At 41.1% G+C, this 17,309-nt stretch overlaps 2 protein-coding genes across 2 annotated transcripts; one reads left to right on the plus strand and one right to left on the minus strand.

Annotated features, from left to right (window-relative positions):
• The first annotated feature begins 1 nt into the window (after position 1).
• LOC135501772 (uncharacterized) lies at positions 2-3,019 on the plus strand. Its single transcript, XM_064794071.1, has 3 exons — positions 2-1,206; positions 1,904-1,995; positions 2,533-3,019. Exons 1-3 carry the CDS (start codon positions 53-55, stop codon positions 2,772-2,774), a joined length of 1,488 nt encoding a protein of 495 aa, XP_064650141.1. The 5' UTR covers positions 2-52; the 3' UTR covers positions 2,775-3,019.
• Positions 3,020-11,108: 8,089 nt separating this feature from the next.
• Positions 11,109-16,381, minus strand: LOC135501234 (arrestin domain-containing protein 2-like). Its single transcript, XM_064793228.1, has 7 exons — positions 16,165-16,381; positions 15,690-15,800; positions 15,128-15,357; positions 14,698-14,880; positions 14,271-14,453; positions 12,243-12,438; positions 11,109-11,810 (listed from the first exon to the last, which is right to left on the minus strand). The coding sequence occupies exons 1-7, from the start codon at positions 16,280-16,282 to the stop codon at positions 11,665-11,667; spliced, it is 1,167 nt and encodes a 388-aa protein (XP_064649298.1). The 5' UTR covers positions 16,283-16,381; the 3' UTR covers positions 11,109-11,664.
• Between the last annotated feature and the right edge of the window lie 928 nt (positions 16,382-17,309).

The following is a 17,309-nucleotide window of genomic DNA, read 5'->3' on the forward strand; positions in this document are numbered from 1 at the left end:
GAAGGAAGGAATAGGAAAGGCTTTACCGGAATTAGCATCTCTGTGGAATTTGATGGATGGCATGATTAAGAACTTAATCAGAAATTACGAATTTGTGTTCAGGGTTACCACCATTGAGAATTATTTGAATCCCGAGATAGTCAAACTAGAGATGCGAACATGGGAGCTAACCATTAACACACTCCCTTGGGGCCTAAAGCCGAATATGTTTAAGAATGACTCCCGTGCCCAGAATATCGTCAACCACCTGAAAGGACGACTGGAACACTACTTCTCTGAATCAAGTGCTTTGATATATTCAGTTGCGAGGATGTACAACCTCTACACCATAAAGATCTTAAAGGAGAACAACGTCGCGTATAATGGGATGACCATCCCACGGAAATTCATCAACCAGAAGAGGGCCACAATCATTCAAGCGATCTACAACTTTTCGAACTCAGAGCGGGTTTTACAGGACAAGATGGATCGATTCCAAAACATGGCCAAGAGACTTCATTCAGTAAACAAGACGGAATTCGAAACATTGTACAACACGATGTTTGCAGCAGCAAATGAAATTAATGGAGTTTACCTCAACCAGTTTCGGTCCGGCACTCAGAATTTAAATGAGGAAATGAAGAAAGTTAGTGAGTCATTGGCGGATGCAATTAAGGTATTCAAGGAGAATCATGTTAAAGTGTCGAATTTCTTCTTGGAAATACTCAAACTGACAGAAGAGTACGAGTGGAAGATGTCAAGGTATGGTGTCCATGCAGTGGAGAATAATTTCACAGCTGTAGTGAGGCAAGCGCACGACTTGATGCCCGTCTGGCAGAACGTTACAAAGGAAAGGCTTGTTGAGCTCTTCACTCCCGCATCTAACTTCCAGGTCCTGATCACCAAATACAGACGCGAAAACTACGTATTGATGAACACTCTGACTAAGTTTGAAGCGGCAAAGGCGAACTTAAATACTATTGATGACGTCGATAATGCTATAACTGCTATTCAAAGAGACTTGCCACTCCTCAGTGTCCATTTCGCTGCGGTGACTACCAACTTGTTACCGCTACTCCGGCATTTACGCAGGACATTTCAAGACATGTTCGAGCTGATCGGTAGGGTGGACAATGCCAAGTATACCTTCCTCCAGAAATTTGAGTATGTGCTTAATGAGATAGTGTCGTTTAATAAAAGTCTGCATATTGATGACGTCATGATACGGTGAGTAGAAACCAGTCAGCTTCACGTACTTAACGGATGACAAAAGTTAAATACCAATTTACTAAGTATTCATTCATGTAATCAATTAACTAATGCTAATATTATTTCTACTATCATCTTGAGGAAACCTCCAAATCCGAACTTTACCCACTGAAGAGCACATCTCAGTAGTCAAGGCGCGGAGGGAGTGGGGGGGGGGGGGGCTCCGGCGGATGCTTCTAGTCGGCAGCAGGAATCTTCGAGGCGCGGTCAACATTTCAATAAGGAGTTCACAGTAAATTCATGCTCGGTCATCCCGCAGTTCCTAATTCATTGCGGATTTCTTGCTCCTTGTGAATGCCAGTCACCAATTAATGCATTTTAGCAGATTTATGCAAAACGCAAAATATATATGTGGTAAACGAGATCGACGGCGGTTTTTCATCGGATCTTTGTGTAACTCACGCGAGTTCTTTGCGTGAGAACACTCGTTATAATCATCATTAAAAATATATAGAACTTCGAGATATACGTCATGAGAAAGCTGAGAATCTGGCCTTCGATGGTATGTAACGCGGATGGGTCATCTTTACTCTAACACCAACTTATTTCAAAATATGTGCTACTCTAAAGTTAGAGGGGCATGGCATCCTCGTACAGTTTTAGGTCTTGCCCTAATCATACATCATGCAAACTAATTAAACTTCTCTCCTTACAGGAACAATATGCTGGCCTTACAAGTGTTTTATCAGAGTCTGAGCCTCACCGAGGTGGTCAAATCTCCTGCATACACTTGGTTCTCCCTATTGTGTAAGTAGCAACCTGGCCAATCCAGTCTTGGAAAGTGACCATGTATATTTTTATACCGGTGGAAAATATTCAAATGTACGAGGATTGAATGTTGGGAGAACAAGAGGTTCTATCATGTGCTTTGATATCTGAGAGAATCACACATACTATAAACCGTCAGAAAACGATAGGGTCGGACACATTTTCCAGGTGGATATTCTTGACTCCTACACCGGGTCCCAGGTTGCTTCCAGAGAAGACGGTTTCAAATTAAGCCGAACAAACGCATTTCAATGAAAAAATGTTCCTCGGGGGATCCTTCCTAACCATTCTAGAGCTCGTCTAATTACAACATGTGTGTCTTATTCAGCTGACGTGGGTGGTACAGCCGACCTGTTTCTCGGGGGATCCTTTCTAACCATTCTAGAGCTCGTCTAATTACAACATGTGTATCTTATTCAGCTAACATGGGTGGTACAGCCGGCCTGGCCAGTTCCTTGGGGATCACTTCTAACCATTTCAGAGCTCGTCTAATTACAACATGTGTGTCTTATTCAGCTGATGTTGGTGGTACAGCCGGCCTGTTCCTCGGGGGATCCTTCCTAACCGTTCTAGAGCTCGTCTACTTCATCGGTAGGAGCTGCAGAGTTCCCTACACCATAGCCGCCACCAAGGCCAAAACCAGTGAGGTCCGGAGCATTGACTCCAACAGCACTCATACCATCAACACTTGTCAGGCGGACACGAAAACGAATGTGTTCTCTATCAGAACAACCGATTCGGACTATTTCACGTATTAACGGTTTCCCACCAGGTGGTCTTGTTGTGCGTGTCAGGACGAATATGAAACTGCTGGACACCATTGTGCAGTCACACATACACGATATGGCGATGAGCTACGAGGCTAACTCACAACCCGCACCATGGTGTCAGACAGAGGCAGAACTGGGCTTCTTTGCGTTTCCTCCCTGGTCACGCATTGCGCAAAACGTCTTAAGAACTGAATAGGGCTATTAGAAACTCCTTCTTGAAGCAAGACCATGCTAACGTTTGCTAATTTTTATAAAACAAGTCAATAGCAGAACCTCCATCTTCGAAAAAACTACTCAGATGATAGAAATATAGTCTGCATTCACACCCACACCTTCCATAAAACTATTCAGATGATAGAAATATAGGCTACATTTACAGCCGCACCTTCTATAAAACTATTCAGATGAGAGAAATATAGGCTACATTTACAGCTGCACTTTCTATAAAACTATTCAGATGATAGAAATATAGGCTACATTCACACCTGCGTCTTCTATTAAAACATTAAGATGATAGAAATATAGGCTACATTTACAGCTGCACTTTCTATAAAACTATTCAGATGAGAGAAATATAGGCTACATTTACCGCTGCACCTTCTATAAAACTATTCAGATCAGATAAATATAGGCTACATTCACACCTGCATCTTCTATAGAACTATTCAGATGAGAGAAATATAGGCTACATTCACATCTGCATCTTCTATTAAAAAATTAAGATGATAGAAATGAAGACTACATTTACAGCCGCACCTTCTATAAAACTATTCAGATGATAGAAATATAGGCTACATTTACAGCTGCACCTTCTATAAAACTATTCAGATGAGATAAATATAGGCTACATTCACACCTGCATCTTCTATAGAACTATTCAGATGAGAGAAATATAGGCTACATTCACATCTGCATCTTCTATTAAAAAATTAAGATGATAGAAATGAAGGCTACATTTACAGCTGCACCTTCTATAAAACTATTCAGATGAGAGAAATATAGGCTACATTTACAGCCGCACCTTCTATAAAACTATTCAGATGAGAGAAATATAGGCTACATTTACCGCTGCACCTTCTATAAAACTATTCAGATGATAGAAATATAGGCTACATTTACAGCTGCACCTTCTATAAAACTATTCAGATGAGAGAAATATAGGCTACATTTACCGCTGCACCTTCTATAAAACTATTCAGATGATAGAAATATAGGCTACATTCACACCTGCGTCTTCTATTAAAACATTAAGATGATAGAAATATAGGCTACATTTACAGCTGCACTTTCTATAAAACTATTCAGATGATAGAAATATAGGCTACATTTACCGCTGCACCTTCTATAAAACTATTCAGATGAGATAAATATAGGCTACATTCACACCTGCATCTTCTATAGAACTATTCAGATGAGAGAAATATAGGCTACATTCACATCTGCATCTTCTATTAAAAAATTAAGATGATAGAAATGAAGGCTACATTTACAGCCGCACCTTCTATAAAACTATTCAGATGATAGAAATATAGGCTACATTTACAGCTGCACCTTCTATAAAACTATTCAGATGAGATAAATATAGGCTACATTCACACCTGCATCTTCTATAGAACTATTCAGATGAGAGAAATATAGGCTACATTCACATCTGCATCTTCTATTAAAAAATTAAGATGATAGAAATGAAGGCTACATTTACAGCTGCACCTTCTATAAAACTATTCAGATGATAGAAATATAGGCTACATTTACAGCTGCACCTTCTATAAAACTATTCAGATGAGAGAAATTTAGGCTACATTTACAGCTGCACCTTCTATAAAACTATTCAGATGATAGAAATATAGGCTACATTTACCGCTGCACCTTCTATAAAACTATTCAGATGAGAGAAATATAGGCTACATTTACAGCTGCACCTTCTATAAAACTATTCAGATGATAGAAATATAGGCTACATTTACCGCTGCACCTTCTATAAAACTATTCAGATGAGAGAAATATAGGCTACATTAACACCCGCACCTTCTATAAAACTATTCAGATGAGAGAAATATAGGCTACATTTACCGCTGCACCTTCTATAAAACTATTCAGATGATAGAAATATAGGCTACATTCACACCTGCGTCTTCTATTAAAAGAATAAGATGATAGAAATATAGGCTACATTCACACCTGCACCTTCTATAAAACTATTCAGATGATAGAAATATAGGCTACTTTCACACCTGCACCTTCTATAAAACTATTCAGATGATAGAAATATTGGCTACATTCGCACCCGGACCTTCTTTAAAACTCTTTAGATGATAGAAATATAGGCTACATGCACACCTGCACCTTTTATTAAACTATTCAGATGAGAGAAATATAGGCTACATTCACACCTGCATCTTCTATTAACCTATTCAGATGAGCGCACCCGGACCTTCTATAAAACTATCCAGATTATAGATGTAAAGCAACACTCACACTTACACTCGTACTCACACCTATTTTTCGACAGTTTTGTGAAGTACTTTTTGTCGTTTTGAATAATTTTCTCCTCAATTTTTTCGAATATTTTTGTCATTCACAACCAAGAAATTCCACTTGTTTTGTCAGTGAATTATATGATATCAAGTGTTGCCTTGGAAGTCCTCTACATTGAACTATATACAGATTGCAAGAAGGGGTCGCCCAAGAAGTCATCCACCTTGAACAACATATAGATTACAAAAAGGTGTAGCCCAGGAAGTCATCCACCTTGAACAACATATAGATTACAAAAAGGTATAGCCCAGGAAGTCATCCACCTTGAACAGCATATAGATTACAAAAAGGTGTAGCCCAGTAAGTCATTTACCTCGAACAACATATAGATTATAAAAAAGTGTAGCCCAGGAAGTCATTTACCTTGAACAACATATAGATTACAAAAAGGGGTAGCCCAGGAAGTCATCCACCTTGAACAACATATAGATTACAAAAAGGTGTAGCCCAGTAAGTCATTTACCTCGAACAACATATAGATTACAAAAAAGTGTAGCCCAGGAAGTCATATACCTTGAACAACATATAGATTACAAAAAGGTGTAGCCCAGGAAGTCATCCACCTTGAACAACATATAGATTACAAAAAGGTGTAGCCCAGGAAGTCATTTACCTTGAACAACATATAGATTACAAAAAGGGGTAGCCCAGGAAGTCATCCACCTTGAACAGCATATAGATTACAAAAAGGGGTAGCCCAGGAAGTCATTTACCATGAACAACATATAGATTACAAAAAGGTGTAGTCCAGGAAGTCATCCACCTTGAACAACATATAGATTACAAAAAGGTGTAGCCCAGGAAGTCATTTACCTCGAACAACATATAGATTACAAAAAAGTGTAGCCCAGGAAGTCGTTTACCTTGAACAACATATAGATTACAAAAATGGGTAGCCCAGGAAGTCATTTACCTCGAACAACATATAGATTACAAAAAGGGGTAGCCCAGGAAGTCATTTACCTCGAACAACATATAGATTACAAAAAGGGGTAGCCCAGTAAGTCATTTACCTCGAACAACATATAGATTACAAAAAGGGGTAGCCCAGTAAGTCATTTACCTCGAACAACATATAGATTACAAAAAGGGGTAGCCCAGGAAGTCATTTACCTCGAACAACATATAGATTACAAAAAGGGGTAGCCAAGGAAGTCATTTACCTTGAACAACATATAGATTACAAAAAGGGGTAGCCCAGTAAGTCATTCACCTCGAACAATATATAGATTACAAAAAGGGGTAGCCCAGTAAGTCATTTACCTCGAACAACATATAGATTACAAAAAGGGGTAGCCCAGGAAGTCATTTACCTCGAACAACATATAGATTACAAAAAGGGGTAGCCCAGTAAGTCATTTACCTCGAACAACATATAGATTACAAAAAGGGGTAGCCCAGTAAGTCATTTACCTCGAACAACATATAGATTACATAAAGGGGTAGCCCAGGAAGTCATTTACCTTGAACAACATGTAGATTACAAAAAGGTGTAGCCCAGGAAGTCATCCACCTTGAACAGCATATAGATTACAAAAAGGGGTAGCCCAGGAAGTCATTTACCTTGAACAACATATAGATTACAAAAAGGTGTAGCCCAGTAAGTCATCCACCTTGAACAACATATAGATTACAAAAAGGGGTAGCCCAGGAAATCTTTGCCTTGAACAACATATAGATTACAAAAAGGTGTAGCCCAGGAAGTCATCCACCTTGAACAACATATAGATTACAAAAAGGGGATAGCCCAGGAAGTCATCCACCTTGAACAACATATAGATTACAAAAAAGGGATAGCCCAGGAAGTCATCCACCTTGAACAATATGTAGATTACAAAATGGGGAAGCCCAAGAAGTCATTTACATTCAACAACATATAGATCACAAAAAGGGTGTGGCCCAGGGAGTCCTTTACCTTGAACAGCATATAGATCACAAAAGTTGTGGCTGAGGAAGTCATTTCTGACTCGATTCCTTCGACAACATGATTTTGGTTTTTCTTGATCTCATAAACTGATGCGGCCACACAACCATACCAAATGGATGACAACGGGACAGACGCCAATGTTGAGGTAGTGCTAGTCTTCCTAGTCTTCCAAAGGAGCAACAAGACAACAAGGTACCAATGACTTCCCCTGCACTCCATGACCAGTTTAAACCATATAGAGTATAATGGGGTAATTGTAGCCCCGGTTTATTTGTAGCCCTTGCATTGTTTGAAGCATGGGGATATCAATTGATATCATAGGCAGGGGCTACAATTAAACCGGGGCTACAATTACCCCATTCTACCTCATAACATCGAATACTCGTCAACGCTTGCAGCTGCCACTGACTTGCACGCAGTTGGCTTGCTCTGGGCAAAAGAAGTGTGTGTGAATCAGTGAGGGTAACTACAACACTCAGCTAAGGGCAGGTTGGTCAATGTTGCGCTCGTTAATACATTATTCCTTCAACTGGTCTGTTTTATTCAGTGTTAAGTTTTGAGCTCACTGGTCATGAGCTTGCCTCTGCCCACAACTCGCTCTGAAGAAAACTCGGAGTATCTGACAGTACCAACGGCTCAAACTGCTCCCTCTGGTGGTGCCATCAGAAATTTCAATGAATTATTAGCCTATACAGCTATATCTATTATCACTAAGAGTGCCACACTTTCTTATTTTTACTGACCATGTATCTCTCTATCTCCAGTCACCATCCTCGCCATCGTCGTCAGGTAGCTCAGCATACCTCGGACATATTGGCTATCAGAAATGGCTGATTCTCAAGCGTTGTACTGCGCCTCCTACCACAGTGTGGTGTAGCACCAGGACAGGCGACCAGTCTCTGCCGTCAACAGAGGTAAATAGTGGATGAGAATGAACTAATCTCTCTTGTCAGCACGATAACTCGAGAAATAAGCAATATTTCACCTTAAACACAATATTTGTAGATATGTGGAGAGATGGAAATGATGAGATTCCTGATGACATCGGTTAAGAATAAATAAGTAAATCCGATAAATTTCATGGTTGTGTTACCCCCGTGAGGAGAGTGGCAACGTCTCCAGCGCCAGCGAGCTGCGTATTGACAACACCCCTCTGACCCCAATTGGCTCTCTGTGCAATTCCTTTTACTGAACAGTCTCCCTCCGCCAAATTGGCTGTTGCATTGATCGTAGTGCGAGGGAAAAAGACTTATGTAAGAGCTCCAGCGGAACTTTCACATGTTTCATGTTTCGATAAAAGCATGATATCTAAATAAATTGTGGGTGAAAATGGAAAATGATGCAAATAATATTGATTGCTGAATCATCAAGGATGGACAGCAAGAGCTTGGACTAGAAAAACAAGGTCAGTAAAGAGGCAACATTTGTCATTGAATCATGTATAGACCATTTCGTAGAAGCTTGTTTTAGCACTGACCAGTCTTCTTCCTTATCATCATCCTAATCTAGATACCTATATAAAGGAGAGTTGTCATAGTTTGTCCGGCCTACTCTCTGTTGTCTCGAACTCTACAGCATATACTTTGCCTCTGGAACATCGCTATTATGAATGGGAAGGTTGTTTTCTATATTCCGTTGCAATGAAATCACCAGAAAGTTGCCTTTGGCAAGGGAATTCCCTTCCTGGCTTGCAAATCTATTTATAGTTCAAGGGATTCCAACATATCGTACGCTGCCATCTGGTGGCGCCAGTTGGTACCTGTACTCTCCCTGTTTGAGGTTCAACCAGAATAGTCCAATAGAACTGATGCTTGCTGTGTTCCCAAACTTCGCCACCAACTACACCAGTCGTAATTGGTTGTCCGAGAGAGCGATTTTAGCCCCATGAAATGATGCCGTCAGACACCTCAACAACACGCTCCTTCAACGTCTTCCTACACGAGAAGCTGTACACATCCATAGACACTGTACCCGACATCGATCAAACCGTTCACTATCCAGTCGAATTCCTCAATTCACTCCAACCAAGTGGCATGCCCCCACATGACCTCATATTGAAAGTTGGCTGCCAAATAATGCTCCGCCGCAACCTCGATGCCCCAAGATTGTGCAACGTGACACGCCTCATCGTTTCACGGCTTCTAAGCAACATCATTGAAGCTACCATTGCCATCGGCGAATATGCAGGATCAACAGTCTTAATCTCCCGGATACCGCTCATTCCAAGTGACTGTCCATTTCAGTTCAGGCGACTCAAATTTCCCGTGACACTCTCCTTCGCTATGACATTGAGTTAAGCCCAAGGACAGACACTAAAAGTCGTTGGACTATCGTTATCCACACCATGCTTCTCCCACGGACAGCTTTATGTAGCATGCTCCAGAGTTGGCCAATCGTCTGCCCTATACTATCACGCAAACGGAACAAAGACAATGAACATGGTTTATCCAGAGGTACTTCAATAGCAAGAAACGCTACATCGACACCACACAGGTAAACTGCTGGCACGCCCAAACCCGTCACCAACGGGTACCATGCTAGTACACTATAGAGGGCGGTCTTCAAATTGACTGATGAGTCAATTTCTAGTTGTTATTGTTTTGTCTGGTTTTCGAATCATGTATTTATTTTTGTATCATGTGGAGGTGGGTGCATAGAAATTCGCAGCGCATTCCCCCAATCATGTAGCCTTGAGCAAATAGTGTAATCAGAATTGTTTAAAAAAGGCATAGGCATAATAGTTTTTAAGCATTGTGACATTTCAAGGACAAGGACAAAAATATCTAAAATCTTCTAACGGCACCACATGACAAAGCTGGCTGCTTTTCTTTCTGTATTGTAAGTGTGTAAAGAAAGTGTGACACCAGCTTCAGGCGGTGCCAGTCCGAGTGCCAAGCATGTGGTCTCTTCAACGTTTATCATCTGGTCAACAGCCCGGATAACCATATAAATATATGTTTATTTCGTACTTTTGCACAGAGTTTTAGTGCAACAATATGTACAGGGTGCATTGATTACAAGGAATTACATTACTCTGTGCAGATCAATTCTAACATCTCCGTCATCTCTCCCGGCGTAAGAAACTCATGATCTCCGTTCTCCCTCATCCGTATCAACTCTCCAGCCTGCGCCGCAACTCGCACATCCGCTCATCACCGACCTCACTAGGCACAACAGTACATCCAACTCCCAATCTGCACTTAACAAGACGATACTTCGTACAGATATTAGTGACGTTTCTACCTAGGCAAGTTCCACTATCCGATACAACGAGTTGCCTGGAAAGTTGCATGTATTGGTTTTTGGACTTAGTCATGTTATCAATAAACCTTGCTATGCGCTTTTCCATTTGATACTCGATACTCATGTCGTTAATTATCATCGGGATCCACCTTTTGTGAGCCCTTACTGGCAGCTTCATATATACATTGGTAAACCAAATACAATTAGAATAAAGATTAGAAATCTTTATACACCTTTCCAGAAATGGGGCGCTGAGTGTCCGAAATAGTGATGTCATAAGGGGAAACTAGGCCTTATGGTAGAGGGACAAAGGAGATAGTCATGGTTGACCAACACACTTGAATGCCTTTAATGACGAACAAGGGGGGAAAAGTTAGTTCCAATGCAAGCCACCAATTTCGGGAACAGAAATTGATGCCTCACTGTTGGTATTGATTGTCTCACCAAAACCGCTCGGGTAGAGCTAAAATGGGGCCAAAACCCTGGCATAAGTACATTCAATTCCGATACGTATTTACACTCATGGAAATGTTCAAATTCATGTTCAATTTTGAAATGTTTGAGTAAACACAGTAGGCCTTTAAAAGACCAATACCACACAGACAAATGCCGTATCCAAGGACAAAACGATAATTATTCAGAAAAACCAGACTACTATCACATCTACATTATCATCGGTAATATAACAGCTTTATTACTGAAGTGTTCAGGTCTACAATTGTCATGATTACAACAGCCTTTTGATCCAATTTTTTATTTTTTTCAATTGATGTTTTCTTTGGCCTTTTTGGCCGCGTTACGCCAGACAGAACTTAATAGTGCAGAGAAATCTGCATAGATTATACGCAAATATATAATATAGAAGGAGAGAACAGAGAACACAATAAAGAAAATCGCCAAAATACGCCAGGAGCAAATCTAGCTCAAATTATTCGTGACACCAGGGTGCCCATGTTGTTCAACACTGCCAGGTATTGATCTCATTAGATTTACTCTGTATGAAATCAGAGGCGAATATGTTGGTGCTATTCAGATTTTCCCGATGCACACATACGTTTGTAAAGAAAAGAGGGGAATACTGGTGAAAGGACACCGCTTGGGGCAGAACGCAGAAGTCTTAGGAAACATCCATCATAATGCTCATGTGCCCGACTTCGCCACGCCTTCCGTCTATGTTGCAGGGATAGGTTGGAAATTGTAGTAAACGTATTTGGGTGCAAACTTTTCCGTCTCATTCCCTTCCGCTTTGGCGCCCTTGTCTTTCTTCTCTTTTGGTTCAACCTCGCCTAACATGTAGGCGTAATATGACGGCGGCGCTGAAAAATAAGCGAAACGGGTTAACCGAGGTTGGGTTCTCCAAACAGTGGTACTGCTAAAATATTATCATATTATCACATGCTGCAAACGGGTGAATGATCTGAGGAGTATTCTCTCAAGGAAAAGTGGAAATGTGTAGGATTTCATACTTTTTGGCTAACGAGAACAGATTTGGGGTGAATGTTGGTTAACATCTCAAGGTAAATGATGTTCAGTAGCTATGTCCGAGGTTAGACTTCTACAGTGGAACCTCTCGAAGCGGACACCCCTCTATTAAGAACACCCTCTCGAATAAGGACAATGGTTTTGGTCCCGCACGTGTTATTTTCATTCAAATTGACCTCTGTAATAAGGGCACCTCTCTAATAAGGACATCATATGTTAGTCCCAAGGGTGTCCTTAAATGAGGTTTTACTGTACTTATAACTTACGCAATAGCGGTATCGGACCATCTGAGAGGGGTGGACCTCCCTGGCCCTCCAATCCAATTTTCCCCACATTTGGACCAGCAGGCGGGAGCATGTGAGCTGATTCCATCGCAAACGCATCACGGTGGGGTATGGTTCCGATGATGACGTCAAAATCGAGGCAAAGATCGAATGACGGGCCCGACGGACTCGCCTCCACCTAGGTGCGATAAAAATTGCCATAGATAACCTTCCAAGATAACTAAGCGGGGGTCGTTACGGGTGAATGCATCTGAAATCTACTAAACTCTTCTTCAGGTTCGCCCGGGGTTAGAGTGTGAAGTCTAATGACACCTCTATCATGTATATTGCAGTTGATATTAGACTTTAAACCCAAAATTTAAAGTTTTTAGGCCTAATTTTAATTTTAAAGGCCTACGCCGTTCGTTAAAAGTTAGAAATTTGGAATAGAATTTGAAATTTGCAATTGCGTATACATGTATACGTACTAAATAAAAAAATGCAGCATTGCCATGTGAAGACAGATACAACTTACACAAAAAAAAGTTTTTTATGCATAATAATTGCACTATGGCATTGTGTAAGAGTGCTTTTTCATTTTCTTGGACCACCAGTAACTACCAACAGCATACCCCTTGTTACAATGACTACCAACAGCATACCCCTTGTTACAATGACTACCAACAGCATACCCCTTGTTACAATGACTACCAACAGCATACCCCTTGTTACAATGACTACCAACAGCATACCCCTTGTTACAATGACTACCAATAGCATACCCCTTGTTACATTGACTACCAACAGCATACCCCTTGTTACAATGACTACCAACAGCATACCCCTTGTTACAATGACTACCAACAGCATACCCCTTGTTACAATGACTACCAAAAGCATACCCCTTGCTACAATGACTACCAACAGCACACCCCTTGTTACAATGACTACCAACAGCACAACCCTTGTTACAATGACTACGAACAGCACACCCCTTGTTACAATGACTACCAACAGCATACCCCTTGTTACAATGACTACCAACAGCATACCCCTTGTTACAATGACTACCAACATCATACCCCTTGTTACAATGACTACCAACAGCATACCCCTTGTTACAATGACTACCAACAGCATACCCCTTGTTACAATGACTACCAACAGCATACCCCTTGTTACAATGACTACCAACAGCACACCCCTTGTTACAATGACTACCAACAGCACACCCCTTGTTACAATGACTACCAACAGCACACCCCTTGTTACAATGACTACCAACAGCATACCCCTTGTTACAATGACTACCAACAGCATACCCCTTGTTACAATGTGCTTTTTAGAGTCAGCAAAGCATTCTTGAGCCGCCCCTCTTTTTTTAATGCTCCCATTAAAGGTCAACCTTCTAAGAGAGGTAAACATGCATCACTCGAGAGACCGCTGATACAGATAGTAGACCTATATTTTTGTCCATAACCTCATTTTATACAATCTGGGTTGAGTAAATTTACTTGAGTCATGGCTCTATATTTCTAGAGAGTTGTAATATTATAATCAGCACAACATAAAATCAATCAGTCCGTATTCAAGTGGTAAATCTAGTTTTTGGACTGTATGAAGTTGGGTGCCTTAGTCCAAAACTAGATTTTGGTCCTCCGCCTTGAAAGAGGTCAAACACGTATTATAAAACACCTGGGTTTAGAATGAACCGCACATTACAGTGTAAATGCACTAAGCGCCAATGAAGCCTCGTTTTAAATTCAGCGGTTATGGTTAGGCTACCATAACCGCTTGGGTTGGTGTAAACTTTGGAAGGATTATTAAAGCCTTTAAAACCACGTTATTCGTTATTGAATTTGAGATGTTTTTGAATAGAATTGATACTTCACTGTCGGTATGGATTGTCTCACCCAAACCGCTCGGGTAGAGCTACGCCTCGGTTTCGGTCTACATTTTAGCTCCACCCGCGCGGTTTTAGTGAGAAACCATTATCTCCAGTTCGGTATCAATTCCTTGGTCAAAACTTACCTCAAGAGAATAATAAAGATCAATAAGTGAGCATCCCGTAAGGTACGTTGGAGCCACAGCAGGAATCAATAACGGCTGGTTGTCCCAGACACACGTTTCACCCGGAGCATATTTCAGTTTTTTTATCTCGACGACATTACGATGATAGGTCTCTTTCTTTCCTTTCGCTCGCACCTTGATATTCTGCGAAGTAAAGACATAATTCTGCAAAAACAAGATCGAATCCGCTCCACTTGCGAGGTTATCTGGACATGGCATTCCCTCGATCGGTCGGTGTACATTTAGGGACTCTACTGCATATAGGCAGTAGCAAAGTAGACACGAATAAAGTTACACAAAGTCACCAATAGGGTCTCTCACATATCACAGGACGTTTGTACGCTTTGACTTGTACAAACCTCTATATCAAGGATTTTCTAACTCATACCTGGGAAAGATAAACTTTCGTCGAGCTCATTGCCCGAGTTGTGTGATTGTTGGCTTCACCCTTTAATATAATGCTTTCGCCAGGAACGTAACCAGTCTTTGGGATCTGCATCCACAGGTCAAGATATCCAGCGGCACAGCACAGCATCCCAACCGTCTTCTGAGCCTGTTTCCGTTGCGATTTCTGAAATACATTTTTTGAAAATTACAAAACAATTAATTTTAGTTAGCTTTTCATTTTGGCGAAAGCCCTATCAATGTGAGTTAAAAAGCGCGAGGATTCCAACTGTAATAGGCCTACACAACCTTTACATTTGGCATAAATGCTACAAAAAATAGTTTACTGTTCATTGAAAGTGAGCAACAATAAGGCCTATTAAGAACATCTGAATTGATGTACACTACAGAAAAAGTATTCTTACAAACCTTACCATTGCTTTTCTCTCGTCATTGAGATCAGTTTGCTGGATGAGAGTGAAATACTTCTTAGCATATCGATCCAATCTTCTCGGTATGTCAATGAAGCTCTCGACCTTGTAGCGAATATACTGTTTTTTATATTTAAAAGATGACGGCAAACCTCGCATGGGCAGTTGAAATTTGAACGGATATTCGTAATTCCCAGGTTGAAGAACTGGATCCTCTCCCTGCTGCCCCTTTACTGAAATACAGATTTGAAAATTTAGAATCTGCAGACACCGATGCAGGGTTTCCTTGAATAGGTACACCGTTCGTAATGCCTTATAACTTTTGGTCCAGGAAAATAGAAATGCACTTGACTTATAATATTGTAAGTTGATACAGTACGCAATGCCACAGTACAGTTATTATGCAGCGATAAACCTTGTGACAACATGTATAGTTTTCAAGAGAATTTTCCGGAGTTGCTATGATGACCAAGAAAGATAATTTATCCTAAGAAAAAGTAGACTGCGCAATCGTCCCTCATGACACTAAAGGTAGGGGGCAGCACTGGATATTGCTAATACGTACTTTTCCCAAAGACAGTGATGGTTTCTTCGAAATAGTTTTCCTCTTCCTCATCAGAGGAGCTGCCATCATCAACGTAGGTGTGACATTCGCCAATGCAACGTACTCTCACAGCTGCAAGAAAAACACAATCTTTGTTGGAGAAACTTGCGGACATCTGAACACTACACACATATTAACAGTGCAGCACGTGTGGTAACAACAGATCGGCAGCAGTGCAGGTAGAGGTCAGTTGTATACAGCCTCTAATTCACTGCTGCTCTAACCCAACCACAAACCAGTGGTTTCTCGTTATTTCAAACGATACGAGTGAACAAAACCTAAGCTATTGGGCACATCCTGAGGAAATCTGGGGTAGGGCCTAAATGTTCGCTTCTCCGACCCAGTAAGGACTAAAGGAAGGAAGAGTAGAGGAAGTCATTTCCTCAGGATGGACTTTGGCCATGGGCGAAACTTTGGCAAGAGTTTTTAGGCCAACCTCTGCATTTGAACTCCTCGTTGAGATCTAAATAAACAAAGCCATCTACATCATCTCCTGCCTGGAATACCGCATCTTCTTTAGAAAACACAACTTCGAAGCGAGTTATTCTTCCCATTTCACTGTATGAACAGTCCGAATCCCCTCTGGTCTGAATCCTTCAAACTATACAGCGTGATGCACACATCGAATGGTCACGGGATCATCTGACACCAGAGTCATTTTACAATCGATTTAACCCAGTAAACAGGTAAACCGAAAGGAGATTGGGAAATAGTAGAGGGGCCATTTCAGGATGTCGAAGTTTGGTTGATAGAAGTATTCATAACTCGGAAAGTACCATTGCCTCAACCTAATTGGGTCTCCTTATGGGTGAGGGTGAGGAACGAGGCCGAGGCACTGCGTCCGGAGTGTACTCCCATCTAATGAGCTTTCATTGTATTGCAGATGAAGTATACGACTGTGTTCAAATATTTCATTTTCTCATCATTTTGTGTATTGTGTCACCCAGTTTGTAGCCCAGTCAAACATTTTATGAGAGAAAGGTGCACTAATCCGGCCTGATTAAGATTTACAGTCTGAACTGGCGACACAGTTTATGACGTAGGATTGTCAAAACCCTGAATGTCAGGATGCTGACATCCAAGATTGCGGCAATTGATCAATATCAGTGTCTGAAATTATTCAATTTCGGCACTGGGGCGAGTTTGATTTCGTTCCTTACAATTTTAAATTTTGGCACTGTGCGAGTTTGGTTGGACCACCAAACTGGTGACGTCGCGACATCCCTCGATCGATGATGTAACGAATCGCCACCCGCGACATGAAGTCATATTTTGCTTATCGACCCGTGTCAAATTTGAGCTTGTCTCCGGGCCGAGATACACATTTTCTTAGAAAATATTTCAGAGTTCGGAAATAAAAAGAATAGGTAACTCTTGGAGAGTCGAGATTCGATCCACCTATCTGCTGAACGAAGGAAGAACGCTCTACCATTGAGCCACGCCGACAGCTCTGCCGGCCATTGAAATTTTGGGTGTAGGGGGCGACCGGGGCTAGTTCGCCTACTTTTCAGAATAATGGTCATATTTCACACAATATTGAAATGAATGAAACCAAATGGCCTCTGTGTGATACCAATGGGT

This window comes from Lineus longissimus, chromosome 17 (genome assembly GCF_910592395.1).
Source record: "Lineus longissimus chromosome 17, tnLinLong1.2, whole genome shotgun sequence".
Classification (NCBI taxonomy): domain Eukaryota; kingdom Metazoa; phylum Nemertea; class Pilidiophora; order Heteronemertea; family Lineidae; genus Lineus; species Lineus longissimus.